Genomic DNA, 15,983 nt, shown 5'->3' with positions numbered 1-15,983 from the left:
ATACGGACCCATTGGAAATAAATGGTCAATTCAAAACATTTTATTCTTCACTATATACCTCTGATTCCCCCAAAGACCCCTCTCTCATGAATAGTTTCTTCGCAAATTTGGATATACCAGTCATAGACAATGATTCAATGACTCTTTTGGAAGAGCCCATTAGCGCTGATGAAATCCAACAGGCTTTAACTATGATGCAGAGTGGGAAAAGCCCAGGCCCAGACGGGTTCCCAGTGGAATTTAAAAAAAAAATATTCCACCCAGTTATGTCCCATTATGGCTTCAATGTTTGAGGAATCTTTTCAATCCTGCTCGCTTCCTCCGACTCTCTATCAAGCCTCAATATCCCTGCTTTTAAAAAAAGATAAGGACCCGAAAGACTGTGGCTCATATCGTCCTATTTCTCTCCTTAACAATGAAGCAAAGATTTTGGCAAAGGTACTCGCTCGACGACTGGAATCCGTTATACCAAGTATTATCCATCCAGACCAGTCTGGCTTTGTGAAGGATAGAATGGCTTTTTTCAACCTGCGGCGCCTTATGAATATAATTTACTCATCCACCGAGTCTCCCGTTGCAGAGGTCGTTGTTGCGCTAGACGCAGAGAAGGCCTTTGACCGGGTTGAATGGGACTATTTATTCTATACTCTGCAGAAATTCGGTTTCGGCGAGAAATTTGTGTCCTGGGTCAAACTTTTATACTCCTCTCCAGTGGCATCAGTTCGAACAAATGATGTGACTTCGGAATATTTCCCCCTACAACGCGGTACAAGACAGGGTTGCCCTCTCTCTCCGCTACTATTTGCACTAGCGATCGAGCCACTAGCTATTTCCTTTCGCAAGGACCGCCATGTCCAAGGCATCATCAGAAATGGACAGGAACAAAGAATCTCGCTATATGCGGACGATGTCCTGTTGTATATCGCGGATCCAGCGGCCACACTTCCACGTGTCCTTCACATACTACACGAGTTTGGTGTTTTTTCTGGCTATAAATTAAACTTAAACAAGAGTGAACTCTTCCCCATAAATTCCTTAGCTAGAAATATCCCCCCCTCTAGGTTCCCCTTCAAGCTTTCCCCAAGCAGCTTCCGTTACCTTGGCATACCGATAACACATAAACATTCTAATCTCATAGCGTCCAACTTCACCCCTCTACTGGAGCGCACCAAGCAGGATTTTATCAGATGGTCATCACTTCCTTTATCACTTGTTGGCAGAGTGAACACTGTGAAAATGAACACATTACCGAAATTTCTGTACTTATTTCAAAATATTCCAACCTTTATTCCAAAGTCATTTTTAAAGCCCTCGACAAGGCAATATCAGATTTTATTTGGAACAAACGCCCAGTCCGAATAAATAAAATGGCCCTCCAGAAGCCTAAATCACAGGGAGGCTTCGCACTACCCAATTTCTTGTTCTACTATTGGGCTGCAAATATTCACAGCATTCTCTACTGGAGTCACTCCCACTACGGACTCTGTCAGTGGGTACCGGCATGGGTGGACATGGAAAGGGCATCTTGTTCTAGAACATCTTTGCAATCCTTAGTCTGCTCCTCGCTCCCAGTCACAACCGCCCAGTATACCAACAACCTATTAGTACAACACTCCCTCCGGATCTGGTCCCAGTTTAGAAAACACTTTGGTCTCCACGCCATGTCACAGTCGTCACCTGTCCACAAAAACTTCCTTTTCCCTCCCTCTATGGTGGATGAAACCTTCAGCAACTGGTTTAAGAAGGGCATTCTCAACATTTATGATTTGTACCAAGACAGTTCTTTCATGTCTTTCACACAACTGTCCCTAAAGTTTAACTTACCAAAAACTAATTTTTTCAGATATCTACAGATACGTGATTTTGTTAAGAGCAAATTTGACCAGTTCCCCCATACACCCCCAAAAACTTTGATCGATCGCATCTTGGAGGTGAAGGTTGTAATCAAAGGCTCAATATCTAAACTATATAACATCATATCCCTATCCCTACCCTCCTCAGTATTGGCTATAAGACAAAACTGGGAGTCCGATCTAAATCATCAATTTACAGACAAAGAATGGGAAAACGCTCTTGCCCGAATACACTCTTCTTCAATATGTGCCCGCCATTCACTGATACAGTTCAAGCTCCTCCATCGTCTATATTGGTCAAAGACTAGACTGGCGAAGATAAATCCTGGCATGGATCCCACATGCGACCGGTGTCACCAAGCCCCTGGCTCACTTATCCATATGTTCTGGCATTGTCCAGTACTGGCCCCTTTCTGGACTTCCATTTTTAAATCTTATTCAGACATATTTTTTATGAACATTGACCCATGCCCTCTTATTGCACTATTTGGCTTGACACCGGAAAACGCTGCAATATCTATTGGGCAATCCAATGCCATGGCCTTTGCCTCACTCATTGCCAGACGCCTCATCCTATTCAACTGGAAGGCAGCCACCCCCCCTTCACACTTACACTGGATGAGGGATGTCATGTCTCTTATACATATAGAGAAAATCAGATTTACTACACAAGGCCACACGGATATCTTCCACAAAACATGGCAGCCCTTCCTATCCCATTTCAAAACCCATATGACTCCATCCAATCTTGGGACCCCATGACCCCCCTCCACCCCCTATCTACCTTCATGACACTGCTAGCCCACGCATGGCTAGGGAGATGGCATTGTGGTGGTCTGCTAAGGCTGTTAAATTTACTTTCCATTTTATTTGTTTTACCATCTGGAAATTACGCTACTAAAATGGAGAGTAACACTTATATTATATATTATTATTACGGTATGTATATATAAAAATATCTCTGTTTTATCTTTGTTTTATTTTAATTTGACTTCATTTTTCTTTTGCGTAGCTTTGTCTGCCACATCTGTACTTTTGTTTAATTATTTAAATGTCTTTTTTATTTTTGTTTTTATCTCTTTTTTTTTTTTCATGTATGTTTGTCGTCGCCCTCACTGGGTGGGATGGGTGGGATTAGGGGATAGGAATGAGGAAGGAAATGGAAGTTGTATAATTTTGATAACTGAAATGTATAAATATGTACTAATTCTTCCAATAAAAAAAGATAAATCTAAAAAAAAAGCCTTAACCCCTTAAGCCCAATCGGTAGATCAATACAGATCAATTAATGTTGCGTTTCTTTTTCAAAGGTAGCCAAGAGTAAAGACCTTAACCCTATCAGTGTATATTTTCAGCACTACGTTTTGTTTATGATTTTAAGGGTTATTAGCGAAATACGAGTTTATAAAAATCTTGGCGCATTGCATCGGAAACCGGATGATTTAGGTGCGAGGAAATGACGTCGTCATGAAGGAAAAAAAGAGGAGACCCCGGTCTTTCTACACTACCCAGCTCAAACCAGCCACTGTCAAAACTGCGAAAAATATTGACTTTATTTTTGTGATTATATCTCACAGGTCAAACAAACCCTAACCCTAACCCTAAACGTTATTGCCATAAAATACAACGTACAGTATATTGTTTATTTACCTTTCTGTGAACATCTAGAAAAATCTGTCGCAATCTGGTGAAAAATGGCGGAGCTATGGACATTATACAAAAGTAACTGTAGATTTCATTCACAGTCTTTGCTGCCCTGTAGCCAGATTTAACTGAATTTAAGGAAAGGGGAGATTTGGCCCGATCCATAGATGTATGACTTAATAAGTATGTACTACTTTTAAGCAAATTTTCTAAAAATATGCCTAGGGCTTAAGAGGTATAATGAAGTATTACCTGTCTATTTCAGTATACAATAGATATTCAGTAACAGTATAAGTAACACAATTGTTTAATATTTTTGTTTAACAATAACTAAAAGTAACTAAAAACAAGCGTACTCCCGATAACGGTAGAATGGAGATACATATTCAACCAAATGGCATTTAAAAGCAATTTATTCAGACAAAATGTGACACGTATGACCTTTAAATGTGTGAGTCAATCTCATTCTCCAAGGACTTACGACCAAAAGGGCTTTCTCTTAAGGCCATTTGAGACCTTTTCGGGCCGATTTTGGGATTCACCAACCGTCCCAATAAAACATATATAATTAATATTATATTATAATATATTGTCTATATTCATGTCTTGCCCGAAAAGGTCTCAAATGGCCCTCAGAGAAAGCCCTTTTTGTCGTAAGTCCGTTGGAGAATGAGACCCTATCCAAATGTAAATATAAAGCGCTAGGATTGTACCTTCCGCCACCCAAAACCACGGAATGGTGCTTCCTGTTTCGCCGATGTCTCGTCATGTGTACTGACTCACGGAGATGCGGGCACTAAACGTCAACATATTACTACATGTGTGGGCGGGAGCCCTTATCGCTGAATGGAAAAGTTTGTTTTGTAACTTGCCTCGTTGTCGACGCTAATTTCCCCAGAAACATCATCGGAAATTCCAGGGTAGCCACCTTGAGAGCACCACTGAATGACCATTAAAATATATTTTAAAGGATGTTCATGGACTACCCATGTGTCCTTGAGTGAGACACTACCTCTCCTAACTACCTTAAATTACACAGACCTTATCCTTTAACATGGCCCTTCTGTTTGTCTCTGCCAGGCACCAGTGAAAACTCTCATAAGAACTGCTCCCAGTTCTGATAGTTTGTGAGTTGCTGCTGCTAGTTTTTCCGGAACCATGTTGGGTAGTTTTAGTTGACGGACATGATGAGTAAATAAGTAATCGTTGGGTGTTTTTTTTCTCTGACAGCTCCTGCGGACGAGGAAGAGGCTGCCGCACCTGAGCCTGCTATTGGTAAACGAAAGAGCTACATAGCATCTCATAGCACCTTTCATACAATAATTCATAAAATGAGCATACAATGTACCTAAAATGAACATAATGAGAACATTTATCAATGGATAAATTAAACGTATAGAAATAACTTGATTGTTTAATATTTTCATTTAACTAAAAGTAACTAAAAACAAACATACTCCCCATAACAGTAGAATGGAGATACATATTCAACAAAACTGCATTTAAAGGTCCCATGCATTTAGGGCTGTCCCCGACTAAGGATTTGGATGGTCGACTATGATAGGCCAAAATTTGCCGTTAGTCGACTATTGGTCGACTAATAAAAAAATAAATAAAAAAAAGTATAATATATTTAATTTTTTATCATTCCATTTGGGCTGTGGGGGGTGCTTAATGTCTGAAGGAGTCGACTGAAGGCTTCTTGTCCTCTGCAAAAGCATGCAATTGGTCCACTGATGGATACATCTTGATATTTGTCTAGTCTAGTGTGTTCATTAGATGGGTGAAATCCTCTTTCAGTGCCTCTGTGCCTGTTTTTGTAGGCAGTTAGCCTCTGGTATGTGTGCCATTAGCGTTAGCCACGCTTCTAGGCCTCTTTTCTTTTGGAAAGAATGATAAAAAAAATTATATTTTTTTTTTTTTTTTTTTTGTATTCGACTAAGAGGTTGGCCGACTACGGCTCCTTTCGACCGATTAGTCGACTAATCGACTAACAGGGGTCAGCCCTACATGCATTATAAATGGACTTTTACAGTGTTTAGCATTGTTTCCTAGCAATTGGGGATTACTGTATATCAACAATGTTGGGAAAGTTCACTTTCTACATGAACTAGTTCAGTTCACAGTTCACACATTTTTAAATGAACTAGTTCAGTTCATAGTTCAAAATAAAAAAATTTAAACTAAAGTTCATGGTTTCAAAAATGAACTAATTTATAGTTTATAGTTCTTTTTTCAATACGTTGCTGCAAGCTATTATTTTTCAAATGTATTGCCACAACCCATAATAGAACCACAGAATACTGACATTTCCATAACGCTTTGCTGCCGCCCATTCAGTCCACACTAGTAGCAGCTGCAGCTTTCATCTCTACAGTATATTTTCAAAAACATGAGGAAAAACCTGCTGCTTGAATGGTCTTTATTAAGTATAATAATCTAAATATACTTAAAGTACCAAAAGTGAAAGTAGTCATTGTGCAAACATATAACATATAAACATGTGCCGACATAACTCTGTACTAACACAACACGAGGTAGGAACCAGGCTGAGGTATGAAACTAAGGTTGTACCTCAAAGTTCAATATTCAAAGTGCAAAACATTTACTGACTTTAACTAAAACTCTTTTAAATGCTCATACACCGACGTCGTAGAGTCTGACTCTGAGCGAGTGCAGAGCCTTCTAAGAGTCTGAGTGCTGCTGCTCTACTACCAGACTCCCCGAAGCCCCGCCCAGAGCGGTTGCCAGATTGTGTGGTTTTTCCGCATTATTTTAAAGCCTGTTTACGGTGTGTTACTGGGTTTTCGGCTGAAAGGCATATGAAATCTGGCACACTTTTGAACACGTTATAATATAGTGCTGAGAATGAACACACTTTTGAACGCCGTTATACAGCGCTGAGAATGAACGCGTTCTCAATTACGTTCATTTAGGGGGGAAAACATCCGTTCAGTTCACGTTCGCCCAAAATACGAACACGTTCACGAACGTTCATTGAACGCGTTCAGGTACATCACTGTATATCAATGCGGTCTGTGTCGTTAATTATCATATTGACTCATCAGTCTAGTCTCGAGTTCACGAGATCTTCCCTCACTCAACTAAGCTGTTCTGATTTGACAGTTTTGCTGACGTGAATATAGCACTGATTTGCAGTAATGCTCCCTCTATGGTTGTAGCCAGAGGTGCATTGCTTATGGGACGGGGTTGCACGCCATGCAACCAGTCTGTGAGCAGAAGCACGTTAACGGCACTCAACCGTCGAGCCACAGAAACATAGATTCCCCAGAACCCACCCCACCCCTGCCCACTTTGACAACCTAGGATGGCTTAGAGTAGACGACAGAGTACAGCAACTTGCAATGGGCCTGGTCTACAAGATACACTATACGACTAAGGTACCCATGTACATGTCAAAATACTTCCCAAAGGTCAGTGAATACCACAACCACTACACCAGAGGAAGCTCAACAAATCATGTTAAACCCAGATTCGACTCAAACAAGGGACTAAACACGTTTTGCAATTATGCCACATCAATGTGGAACACCCTACCCAAAGCTGTAAAGGAATGTGAATCCCTACCCACATTCAAAACCGCTCTTAAAGAGCACCTACGGGAGGCTGCAATTCGAAACTGGCCACCGTAAATGCCCAAACCCCCCACCACCTCCTAATAGACAGTCTCCTCCCCACCGCATGTATAATATATTCTCTCCCCGCCGTATGTATATTTCTCTCCCACCCACACACCCCCTCCAAATGTACAGTCTCCACCCCACCGTATGTATATTTCTTTCCCACCCACCCACCCCCTCCTAATGTACAGTCCCCTCCCCATCATATGTATATACTCTGTCAGGATCTATGGGTAACAGTACTGTATATCGCTGCTGTCGGGACAAAACCTCATAACTCCATTTTTTTAATATTTTTTTTATTATATAAATCAACTCCATAGATCATCCTCCATATGTGTGTGTGGGTTTTACAAAGTTTAAACAATGGGAAAGCATTAAACCGATCATCTGTCTAAACCTCCTAACTCTATTCACCCTCAAATCTGTGTTCGTTTTTTTCATCTGCTGAAAAGTTGTGTTTATGGAGTTATGAGGTTTTGTCCCGACAGCAGCGATATTTGAATACCGTTTATGTCACAAATGTATCAGTACTAAATACCTGTATGTCCCTATGCCATAAATGTCATGTATGTTGTGTATGTCATAAATGTCTATATGAATTGAAAATGGGGGACCCTGATGTAAACAAGACAAACGTCTTTCTCTGGTCTGCATCCCCTTAACAATTGTGTGTATTGAGCCGTACTGTATTGTACCCATTCTGCAATCTGTTAAATAAAGTTTTCATTCATTCATTAATTCATTTCATTCATTCAGATCTACGTGAACGGCACCCAAAGTGTTAAGGTTTCCACAAAGCAATTGTAGCACAACTTTCAGACCACTTCTACATAGTACAGGGCGACAGTGGCTCAGGAGGTAGAGCAGTCGTCTGGTTATCCGGAGGTTCCCGGCTCGATTCCCGCTCCTCCCGGGCAGCGTGTCAAAGTGTCCGTGAGCAAGACACTTAACCCTGAACTGCTCCCGATGAGCAGGTTGGCACTTTGCATGGTTGCCTTCGCTGTCTGTGTGTGAATGTGTGAGTGAATGGGTAAAATGTGAGGAACAAATTGTAAAGCGCTTTGGATTAAATCGCTATATAAATGCAGCCATTTACCATTTACAGGGCAACAGTGGGTCAGGAGGTAGAGCAGTTGTCTGGTAATCAGAAGGTTAGGGGATAGGGTTAGATAGTGGCTCAGGAGGTAGAGCGGTCGTCTGATAATCAGAATGTTAGGGGGTAGGGTTAGACAGTGGCTCAGGAGGTAGAGAGGTCATCTCGTAATCAGAATCTGGTAGGGTTTGACAGTGATTCAGGAGGAAGTTATCTACCCCCTGAGCCACTGTCTAACCCTACACCCGAACCTTCTGATTACCAGACAACCACTGTTTTGTTCTCTGACAGCTCCTGCGGTAGAGGAAGAGGCTGCTGCCACTGAGGCTCCTATAGGTAAACAAAAAAGTGTCTAATTTCATGTGATTAAAACAACCTCTAAAAGTCTTCAACAAAGCTGTAGTAGCACAACATCCAGACCACTTTTACATAGTACAGGGTGACAGTGGCTCAGGAGGTACAGTAGAGTGGTCATCTGGTATCTACAATTCTAGGGGTAGGGGCAGACAGTGGCTCAGAAGCAGGGGTGCAGTCGTAATATGGGCGGAGGCCAAACGGTATCCTATTATTATGCAAAGTCTAGGCACTTATCACCTAGACTTTGCATAATAATAGGATGCGCGCACTTCGAAGCCCAAACGCCGTTTGACCGCGGTTGCCCAGCACTGCACCACTGCTCAGAAGGTAGAGTGGTCGGTCGTTTGGTAATCAGAAGGTTAGGGGGTAGGGTTAGACGGTGGCTCAGGAGAGTAGAGCGGTCGTCTGGTAATCAGAAGGTTAGGAGGTATGGTTAGACAGTGGCTCAGGAGGTAGAGCGTGATCTTGTAATCAGAAGGTTAGCTGGAAGGGTTACAGGTGGACACAGTGGCTCAGAAGGTACAGTAGAGTGGTCGTCTAGTAAACACATTGTTATGGGAGTAGGTTTAGACAGTGGCTCAGGAGGTAGAGAGGTCATCTGGTAATCAGAATGTTATGAGGTAGGTTTAGACATTGGCTCAGTAGGTTGAACGGTCATCTTGTAAACAGAAAGTTACGGGGTAGGGTTAGACAATGGCTCAGGAGGTAGAGAAGTCATCTGGTAATCACAAGGTTTAGGGTTAGGGTTTGACAGTGGCTCAGGAGGCAGTGCTCTACCCTCTGAGCCACTGTCTCACATTACCCCCTAACCTTCTGATTACCACACGACCGCTGTTTTGTTCTCTGACAGCTCCTATGGTCACGGAAGAGGCTGCTGCCACTGAGGCTCCTATAGGTAAATAAAAAGTGTCTAATTTCATGTGATTAAAACAACCCCTAAAAGTCTTCAACAAAACTGTAGCAGCACAACTTCCAAACCACTTCTACATAGTAGAGGGTGACAGTGGCTCATGAGGTACAGTAGAATAGTTGTCTGGTTATCAGAATATTAGGGGGTACGGTTAGACACCAGCTCTGGAGGTAGAGTGGTCGTCCGGTAATCAGAAGTTTAGGGGGTAAGGTTAAACAGTGGCTCTGGAGGTAGAGTCGTTGTCTGGTAATCGGAAGGTTATGGGGTAGGGTTAGACAGTGGCTCAGGAGGTAGAGCGGTCGTCTGGTAATCAGAAGGTTAGGGGGTAGGGTTAGACGGTGGCTCAGGAGAGTAGAGCGGTCGTCTGGTAATCAGAAGGTTAGGAGGTATGGTTAGACAGTGGCTCAGGAGGTAGAGCGGTGATCTTGTAATCAGAAGGTTAGCTGGAAGGGTTACAGGTGGACACAGTGGCTCAGAAGGTACAGTAGAGTGGTCGTCTAGTACAGGGGTTCCCAAACTTTTCAGGCCGGGGCCCAGAAAATAAGGCGTCAGAGAGCCGCGGCCCAATGCACATCGTCTGGCTTTTTTTTTTTTTTTTTTTAGGCGACCGATTTTTTAGCCAAATATCACTTCAATCCTATTAAGTTAGTTCAAGTTAGTTATTCATTTATATGTGCTATTTATGAGAGGGCTAACTTGTTGCAAAATAATAATGATAATAATAATAGCCTCATTAAAATACTATTGTTGCTTCGGTTGTTTTCAGCGTTTTATGTGCATAATCTGTTATTTAGTTTGAAATGTTCGTTGAAATAAGTAGATTTTTCGTTTTTGTTTATTTATTAAGTTAATATAAAACCATATAGTCACATTTTAGAATACAATAGAATAGAATTTTAGAATACAACTAGAAACACTGTCCTGGCCTACTTCTAAGTTCAGTGACATGACAAAAAAAAATTAAATAAAAAAAATAAAAAAATAAAAAATAAAAAAAGTTTTTTTTTATTTTTTTATTTTTTTTTTATCATCTCGCGGCCCATCCGTGGCTGCTTGCGGCCCACCTTTGGGTCGCGACCCCGACTTTGGGAACCACTGGTCTAGTAAACACATTGTTACGGGAGTAGGTTTAGATAGTGCTTCAGGAGGTAGAGAGGTCATCTGGTAATCAGAATGTTATGACGTAGGTTTAGACATTGGCTCAGTAGGTTGAACGGTCATCTTGTAAACAGAAAGTTAGGGGGTAGGGTTAGACAATGGCTCAGGAGGTAGAGAAGTCATCTGGTAATCACAAGGTTTAGGGTTAGGGTTTGACAGTGGCTCAGGAGGCAGTGCTCTACCCTCTGAGCCACTGTCTCACATTACCCCCTAACCTTCTGATTACCACACGACCGCTGTTTTGTGTTCTGACAGCTCCTACGGTCACGGAAGAGGCTGCTGCCACTGAGGCTCCTATAGGTAAATAAAAAGTGTCTAATTTCATGTGATTAAAACAACCTCTAAAAGTCTTCAACAAAACTGTAGCAGCACAACTTCCAAACCAATTCTACATGGTACAGGGCGACAGTGGCTCATGAGGTACAGTAGAACAGTTGTCTGGTTATCAGAATATTAGGGGGTACGGTTAGACACCAGCTCTGGAGGTAGAGTGGTCGTCCGGTAATCAGAAGTTTAGGGGGTAAGGTTAAACAGTGGCTCTGGAGGTAGAGCCGTCGTCTGGTAATCAGAAGGTTAGGGTGTAGGGTTAGACTCTGGCTAAGGAGAGTAGAGCGGTTGTCTGGTAATCAGAAGGTTAGGAGGTATGGTTAGACAGTGGCTCAGGAGGTAGAGCGATGATCTTGTAATCAGAAGGTTAGCTGGAAGGGTTACAGGTGGACAATGGCTCAGAAGGTACAGTAGAGTGGTCATCTAGTAAACACATTGTTAAGGGGTAGGGTTAGACAATGGCTCAGGAGATAGAGAACTCATCTGGTAATCACAAGGTTTAGGGGTAGGGTTTGACAGTGGCTCAGGAGGCAGTGCTCTACCCTCTGAGCCACTGTCTAACATTACCCCCTAACCTTCTGATTACCACACGACCGCTGTTTTGTTCTCTGATAGCTCCTACGGTCACGGAAGAGGCTGCTGCCACTGAGGCTCCTATAGGTAAATAAAAAGTGTCTAATTTCATGTGATTAAAACAACCTCTAAAAGTCTTCAACAAAGCTGTAGCAGCACAACTTCCAAACCACTTCTACATAGTACAGGGCGACAGTGGCTCAGGAGGTACAGTAGAACAGTCGTCTGGTTATCAGAATATTAGGGGGTACGGTTAGACACCAGCTCTGGAGGTAGAGTGGTCGTCCGATAATCAGAATGTTAGGCGGTAGGGTTAAACAGTGGCTCTGGAGGTAGAGTAATCGGAAGGTTATGGGGTAGGGTTAGACAGTGGCTCAGGAGAGTAGAGTTGTCGTCTGGTAATCAGAAGGTTAGCTGGAAGGGTTACAGGTGGACAGTGGCTTAGAAGGTACAGTAGAGTGGTCGTCTAGTAAACACATTGTTAGGGAGTAGGTTTAGACAGTGGCTAAGGAGGTAGAGAGGGCATCTGGTAATCAGAAGGTTAAGGGGTAGGTTTAGACAGTGGATCAGGAGGTAAAGAGGTCATCTGTAATCAGAATGTTATGAGGTAGGTTTAGACAGTGGCTCAGTAGGTAGAGCGGTCATCTTTTAAACAGAAAGTTAGAGGGTAGGGTTTGACAGTGGCTCAGGAGGCAGTGCTCTACCCTCTGAGCCACTGTCTAACATTACCCCCTAACCTTCTCATTACCACACGACCGCTGTTTTGTTCTTTGACAGCTCCTACGGTCACGGAAGAGGCTGCTGCCACTGAGGCTCCTATAGGTAAATAAAAAGTGTCTAATTTCATGTGATTAAAACAACCTCTAAAAGTCTTCAACAAAACTGTAGCAGCACAACTTCCAAACCACTTCTACATAGTACAGGGCGACAGTGGCTCATGAGGTACAGTAGAACAGTTGTCTGGTTATCAGAATATTAGGGGGTACGGTTAGACACCAGCTCTGGAGGTAGAGTGGTCGTCCGGTAATCAGAAGTTTAGGGGGTAAGGTTAAACAGTGGCTCTGGAGGTAGAGCCGTCGTCTGGTAATCAGAAGGTTAGGGTGTAGGGTTAGACTGTGGCTAAGGAGAGTAGAGCGGTTGTCTGGTAATCAGAAGGTTAGGAGGTATGGTTAGACAGTGGCTCAGGAGGTAGAGCGATGATCTTGTAATCAGAAGGTTAGCTGGAAGGGTTCCAGGTGGACAGTGGCTCAGAAGGTACAGTAGAGTGGTCATCTAGTAAACACATTGTTAAGGGGTAGGGTTAGACAATGGCTCAGGAGGTAGAGAAGTCATCTGGTAATCACAATGTTTAGGGGTAGGGTTTGACAGTGGCTCAGGAGGCAGTGCTCTACCCTCTGAGCCACTGTCTAACATTACCCCCTAACCTTCTGATTACCACACGACCGCTGTTTTGTTCTTTGACAGCTCCTACGGTCACGGAAGAGGCTGCTGCCACTGAGGCTCCTATAGGTAAATAAAAAGTGTCTAATTTCATGTGATTAAAACAACCTCTAAAAGTCTTCAACAAAACTGTAGCAGCACAACTTCCAAACCACTTCTACATAGTACAGGGCGACAGTGACTCAGGAGGTACAGTAGAACAGTTGTCTGGTTATCAGAATATTAGGGGGTACGGCTAGACACCAGCTCTGGAGGTAGAGTGGTCGTCCGGTAATCAGAAGTTTAGGGGGTAGGGTTAAACAGTGACTCTGGAGGTAGAGTCGTCGTCTGGTAATCAGAAGTTTAGGGGGTAGGGTTAGACAGTGGCTCAGGAGGTAGAGCGGTCGTCTGGTAATCAGAAGGTTAGGGGGTAGGGTTAGACAGTGGCTCAGGAGGTAGAGCGGTGATCTTGTAATCAGAAGGTTAGCTGGAAGGGTTACAGGTGGACAGTGGCTCAGAAGGTACAGTAGAGTGGTCATCTAGTAAACACATTGTTAAGGGGTAGGTTTAGACAGTGGCTCAGGAGGTAGAGAGGTCATCTGGTAATCAGAATGTTATGAGGTAGGTTTAGACATTGGCTCAGTAGGTAGAGCGGTCATCTTGTAAACAGAAAGTTAGGGGGTAGGGTTAGACAATGGCTCAGGAGTTAGAGAACTCATCTGGTAATCACAAGGTTTAGGGGTAGGGTTTGACAGTGGCTCAGGAGGCAGTGCTCTACCCTCTGAGCCACTGTCTAACATTACCCCCTAACCTTCTGATTACCACACGACCGCTGTTTTGTTCTCTGACAGCTCCTACGGTCACGGAAGAGGCTGCTGCCACTGAGGCTCCTATAGGTAAATAAAAAGTGTCTAATTTCATGTGATTAAAACAACCTCTAAAAGTCTTCAACAAAGCTGTAGCAGCACAACTTCCAAACCACTTCTACATAGTACAGGGCGACAGTGGCTCAGGAGGTACAGTAGAACAGTCGTCTGGTTATCAGAATATTAGGGGGTACGGTTAGACACCAGCTCTGGAGGTAGAGTGGTCGTCCGATAATCAGAATGTTAGGCGGTAGGGTTAAACAGTGGCTCTGGAGGTAGAGTAATCGGAAGGTTATGGGGTAGGGTTAGACAGTGGCTCAGGAGAGTACAGTTGTCGTCTGGTAATCAGAAGGTTAGCTGGAAGGGTTACAGGTGGACAGTGGCTTAGAAGGTACAGTAGAGTGGTCGTCTAGTAAACACATTGTTAGGGAGTAGGTTTAGAAAGTGGCTAAGGAGGTAGAGAGGGCATCTGGTAATCAGAAGGTTAAGGGGTAGGTTTAGACAGTGGCTCAGGAGGTAGAGAGGTCATCTGTAATCAGAATGTTATGAGGTAGGTTTAGACAGTGGCTCAGTAGGTAGAGCGGTCATCTTTTAAACAGAAAGTTAGAGGGTAGGGTTTGACAGTGGCTCAGGAGGCAGTGCTCTACCCTCTGAGCCACTGTCTAACATTACCCCCTAACCTTCTCATTACCACACGACCGCTGTTTTGTTCTTTGACAGCTCCTACGGTCACGGAAGAGGCTGCTGCCACTGAGGCTCCTATAGGTAAATAAAAAGTGTCTATTTTCATGTGATTAAAACAACCTCTAAAAGTCTTCAACAAAACTGTAGCAGCACAACTTCCAAACCACTTCTACATAGTACAGGGCGACAGTGGCTCAGGAGGTACAGTAGAACAGTTGTCTGGTTATCAGAATATTAGGGGGTACGGCTAGACACCAGCTCTGGAGGTAGAGTGGTCGTCCGGTAATCAGAAGTTTAGGGGGTAGGGTTAAACAGTGACTCTGGAGGTAGAGTCGTCGTCTGGTAATCAGAAGTTTAGGGGGTAGGGTTAGACAGTGGCTCAGTAGGTAGAGCGGTCGTCTGGTAATCAGAAGGTTAGGGGGTATATACACTCTTTTTCTGGACACTTTTGTATCACAAACAGTACTGTATTTGCAAATCTGATGTCATAAATGTATAGATGTAGCAGTACTGTCTATCTGTATGTCATGTATGTCATATATGTTATGATGAATTGAAAATGGGGGACCCTGATGTAAACAAGACGAAAGTCTTTCTCTGGTCTGCATCCCCTTAACAATTGTATGTACTGAGCTGTACTGTACTGTACCCATTCTGCAATCTGTTAATAAACTTTTCAATCAATCAATCAAAGGGTTAGACAGTGGCTCAGGAGGTAGAGCGGTCGTCTGGTAATCAGAAGGTTAGGGGGTAGGGTTAGACAGTGGCTCAGGAGGTAGAGCGGTGATCTTGTAATCAGAAGGTTAGCTGGAAGGGTTACAGGTGGACAGTGGCTCAGAAGGTACAGTAGAGTGGTCGTCTAGTAAACACATTGTTAAGGGGTAGGTTTAGACAGTGGCTCAGGAGGTAGAGAGGTCATCTGGTAATCAGAATGTTATGAGGTAGGTTTAGACATTGGCTCAGTAGGTAGAGCGGTCATCTTGTAAACAGAAAGTTAGGGGGTAAGGTTAGACAATGGCTCAGGAGTTAGAGAACTCATCTGGTAATCACAAGGTTTAGGGGTAGGGTTTGACAGTGGCTCAGGAGGCAGTGCTCTACCCTCTGAGCCACTGTCTAACATTACCCCCTAACCTTCTGATTACCACACGACCGCTGTTTTGTTCTCTGACAGCTCCTACGGTCACGGAAGAGGCTGCTGCCACTGAGGCTCCTATAGGTAAATAAAAAGTGTCTAATTTCATGTGATTAAAACAACCTCTAAAAGTCTTCAACAAAGCTGTAGCAGCACAACTTCCAAACCACTTCTACATAGTACAGGGCGACAGTGGCTCAGGAGGTACAGTAGAACAGTCGTCTGGTTATCAGAATATTAGGGGGTACGGTTAGACACCAGCTCTGGAGGTAGAGTGGTCGTCCGATAATCAGAAGGTTAGGCGGTAGGGTTAAACAATGACT

At 43.3% G+C, this 15,983-nt stretch overlaps 1 protein-coding gene across 7 annotated transcripts in view; it reads left to right on the top strand.

Moving 5' to 3' along the window:
• Window positions 1-15,983, top strand: part of LOC311227921 (uncharacterized protein) — a 196,265-nt gene that overhangs the window by 50,865 nt on the left and 129,417 nt on the right. For all 7 annotated transcript variants that reach the window (XM_084313783.1, XM_084313788.1, XM_084313787.1 and 4 more), the window contains exon 5: window positions 4,728-4,772. In XM_084313783.1, the coding sequence (XP_084169909.1) occupies window positions 4,728-4,772 (45 nt within the window). The remainder of the gene's footprint in view (window positions 1-4,727; window positions 4,773-15,983) is intronic.

This window comes from Notolepis coatsorum (genome assembly GCF_963971535.1).
Source record: "Notolepis coatsorum genome assembly, chromosome: 5".
Lineage (NCBI taxonomy): Eukaryota > Metazoa > Chordata > Actinopteri > Aulopiformes > Paralepididae > Notolepis > Notolepis coatsorum.
Note: the sequence above shows the minus strand (reverse complement) of the source record. Positions and strands in the feature narration are given on the sequence as shown.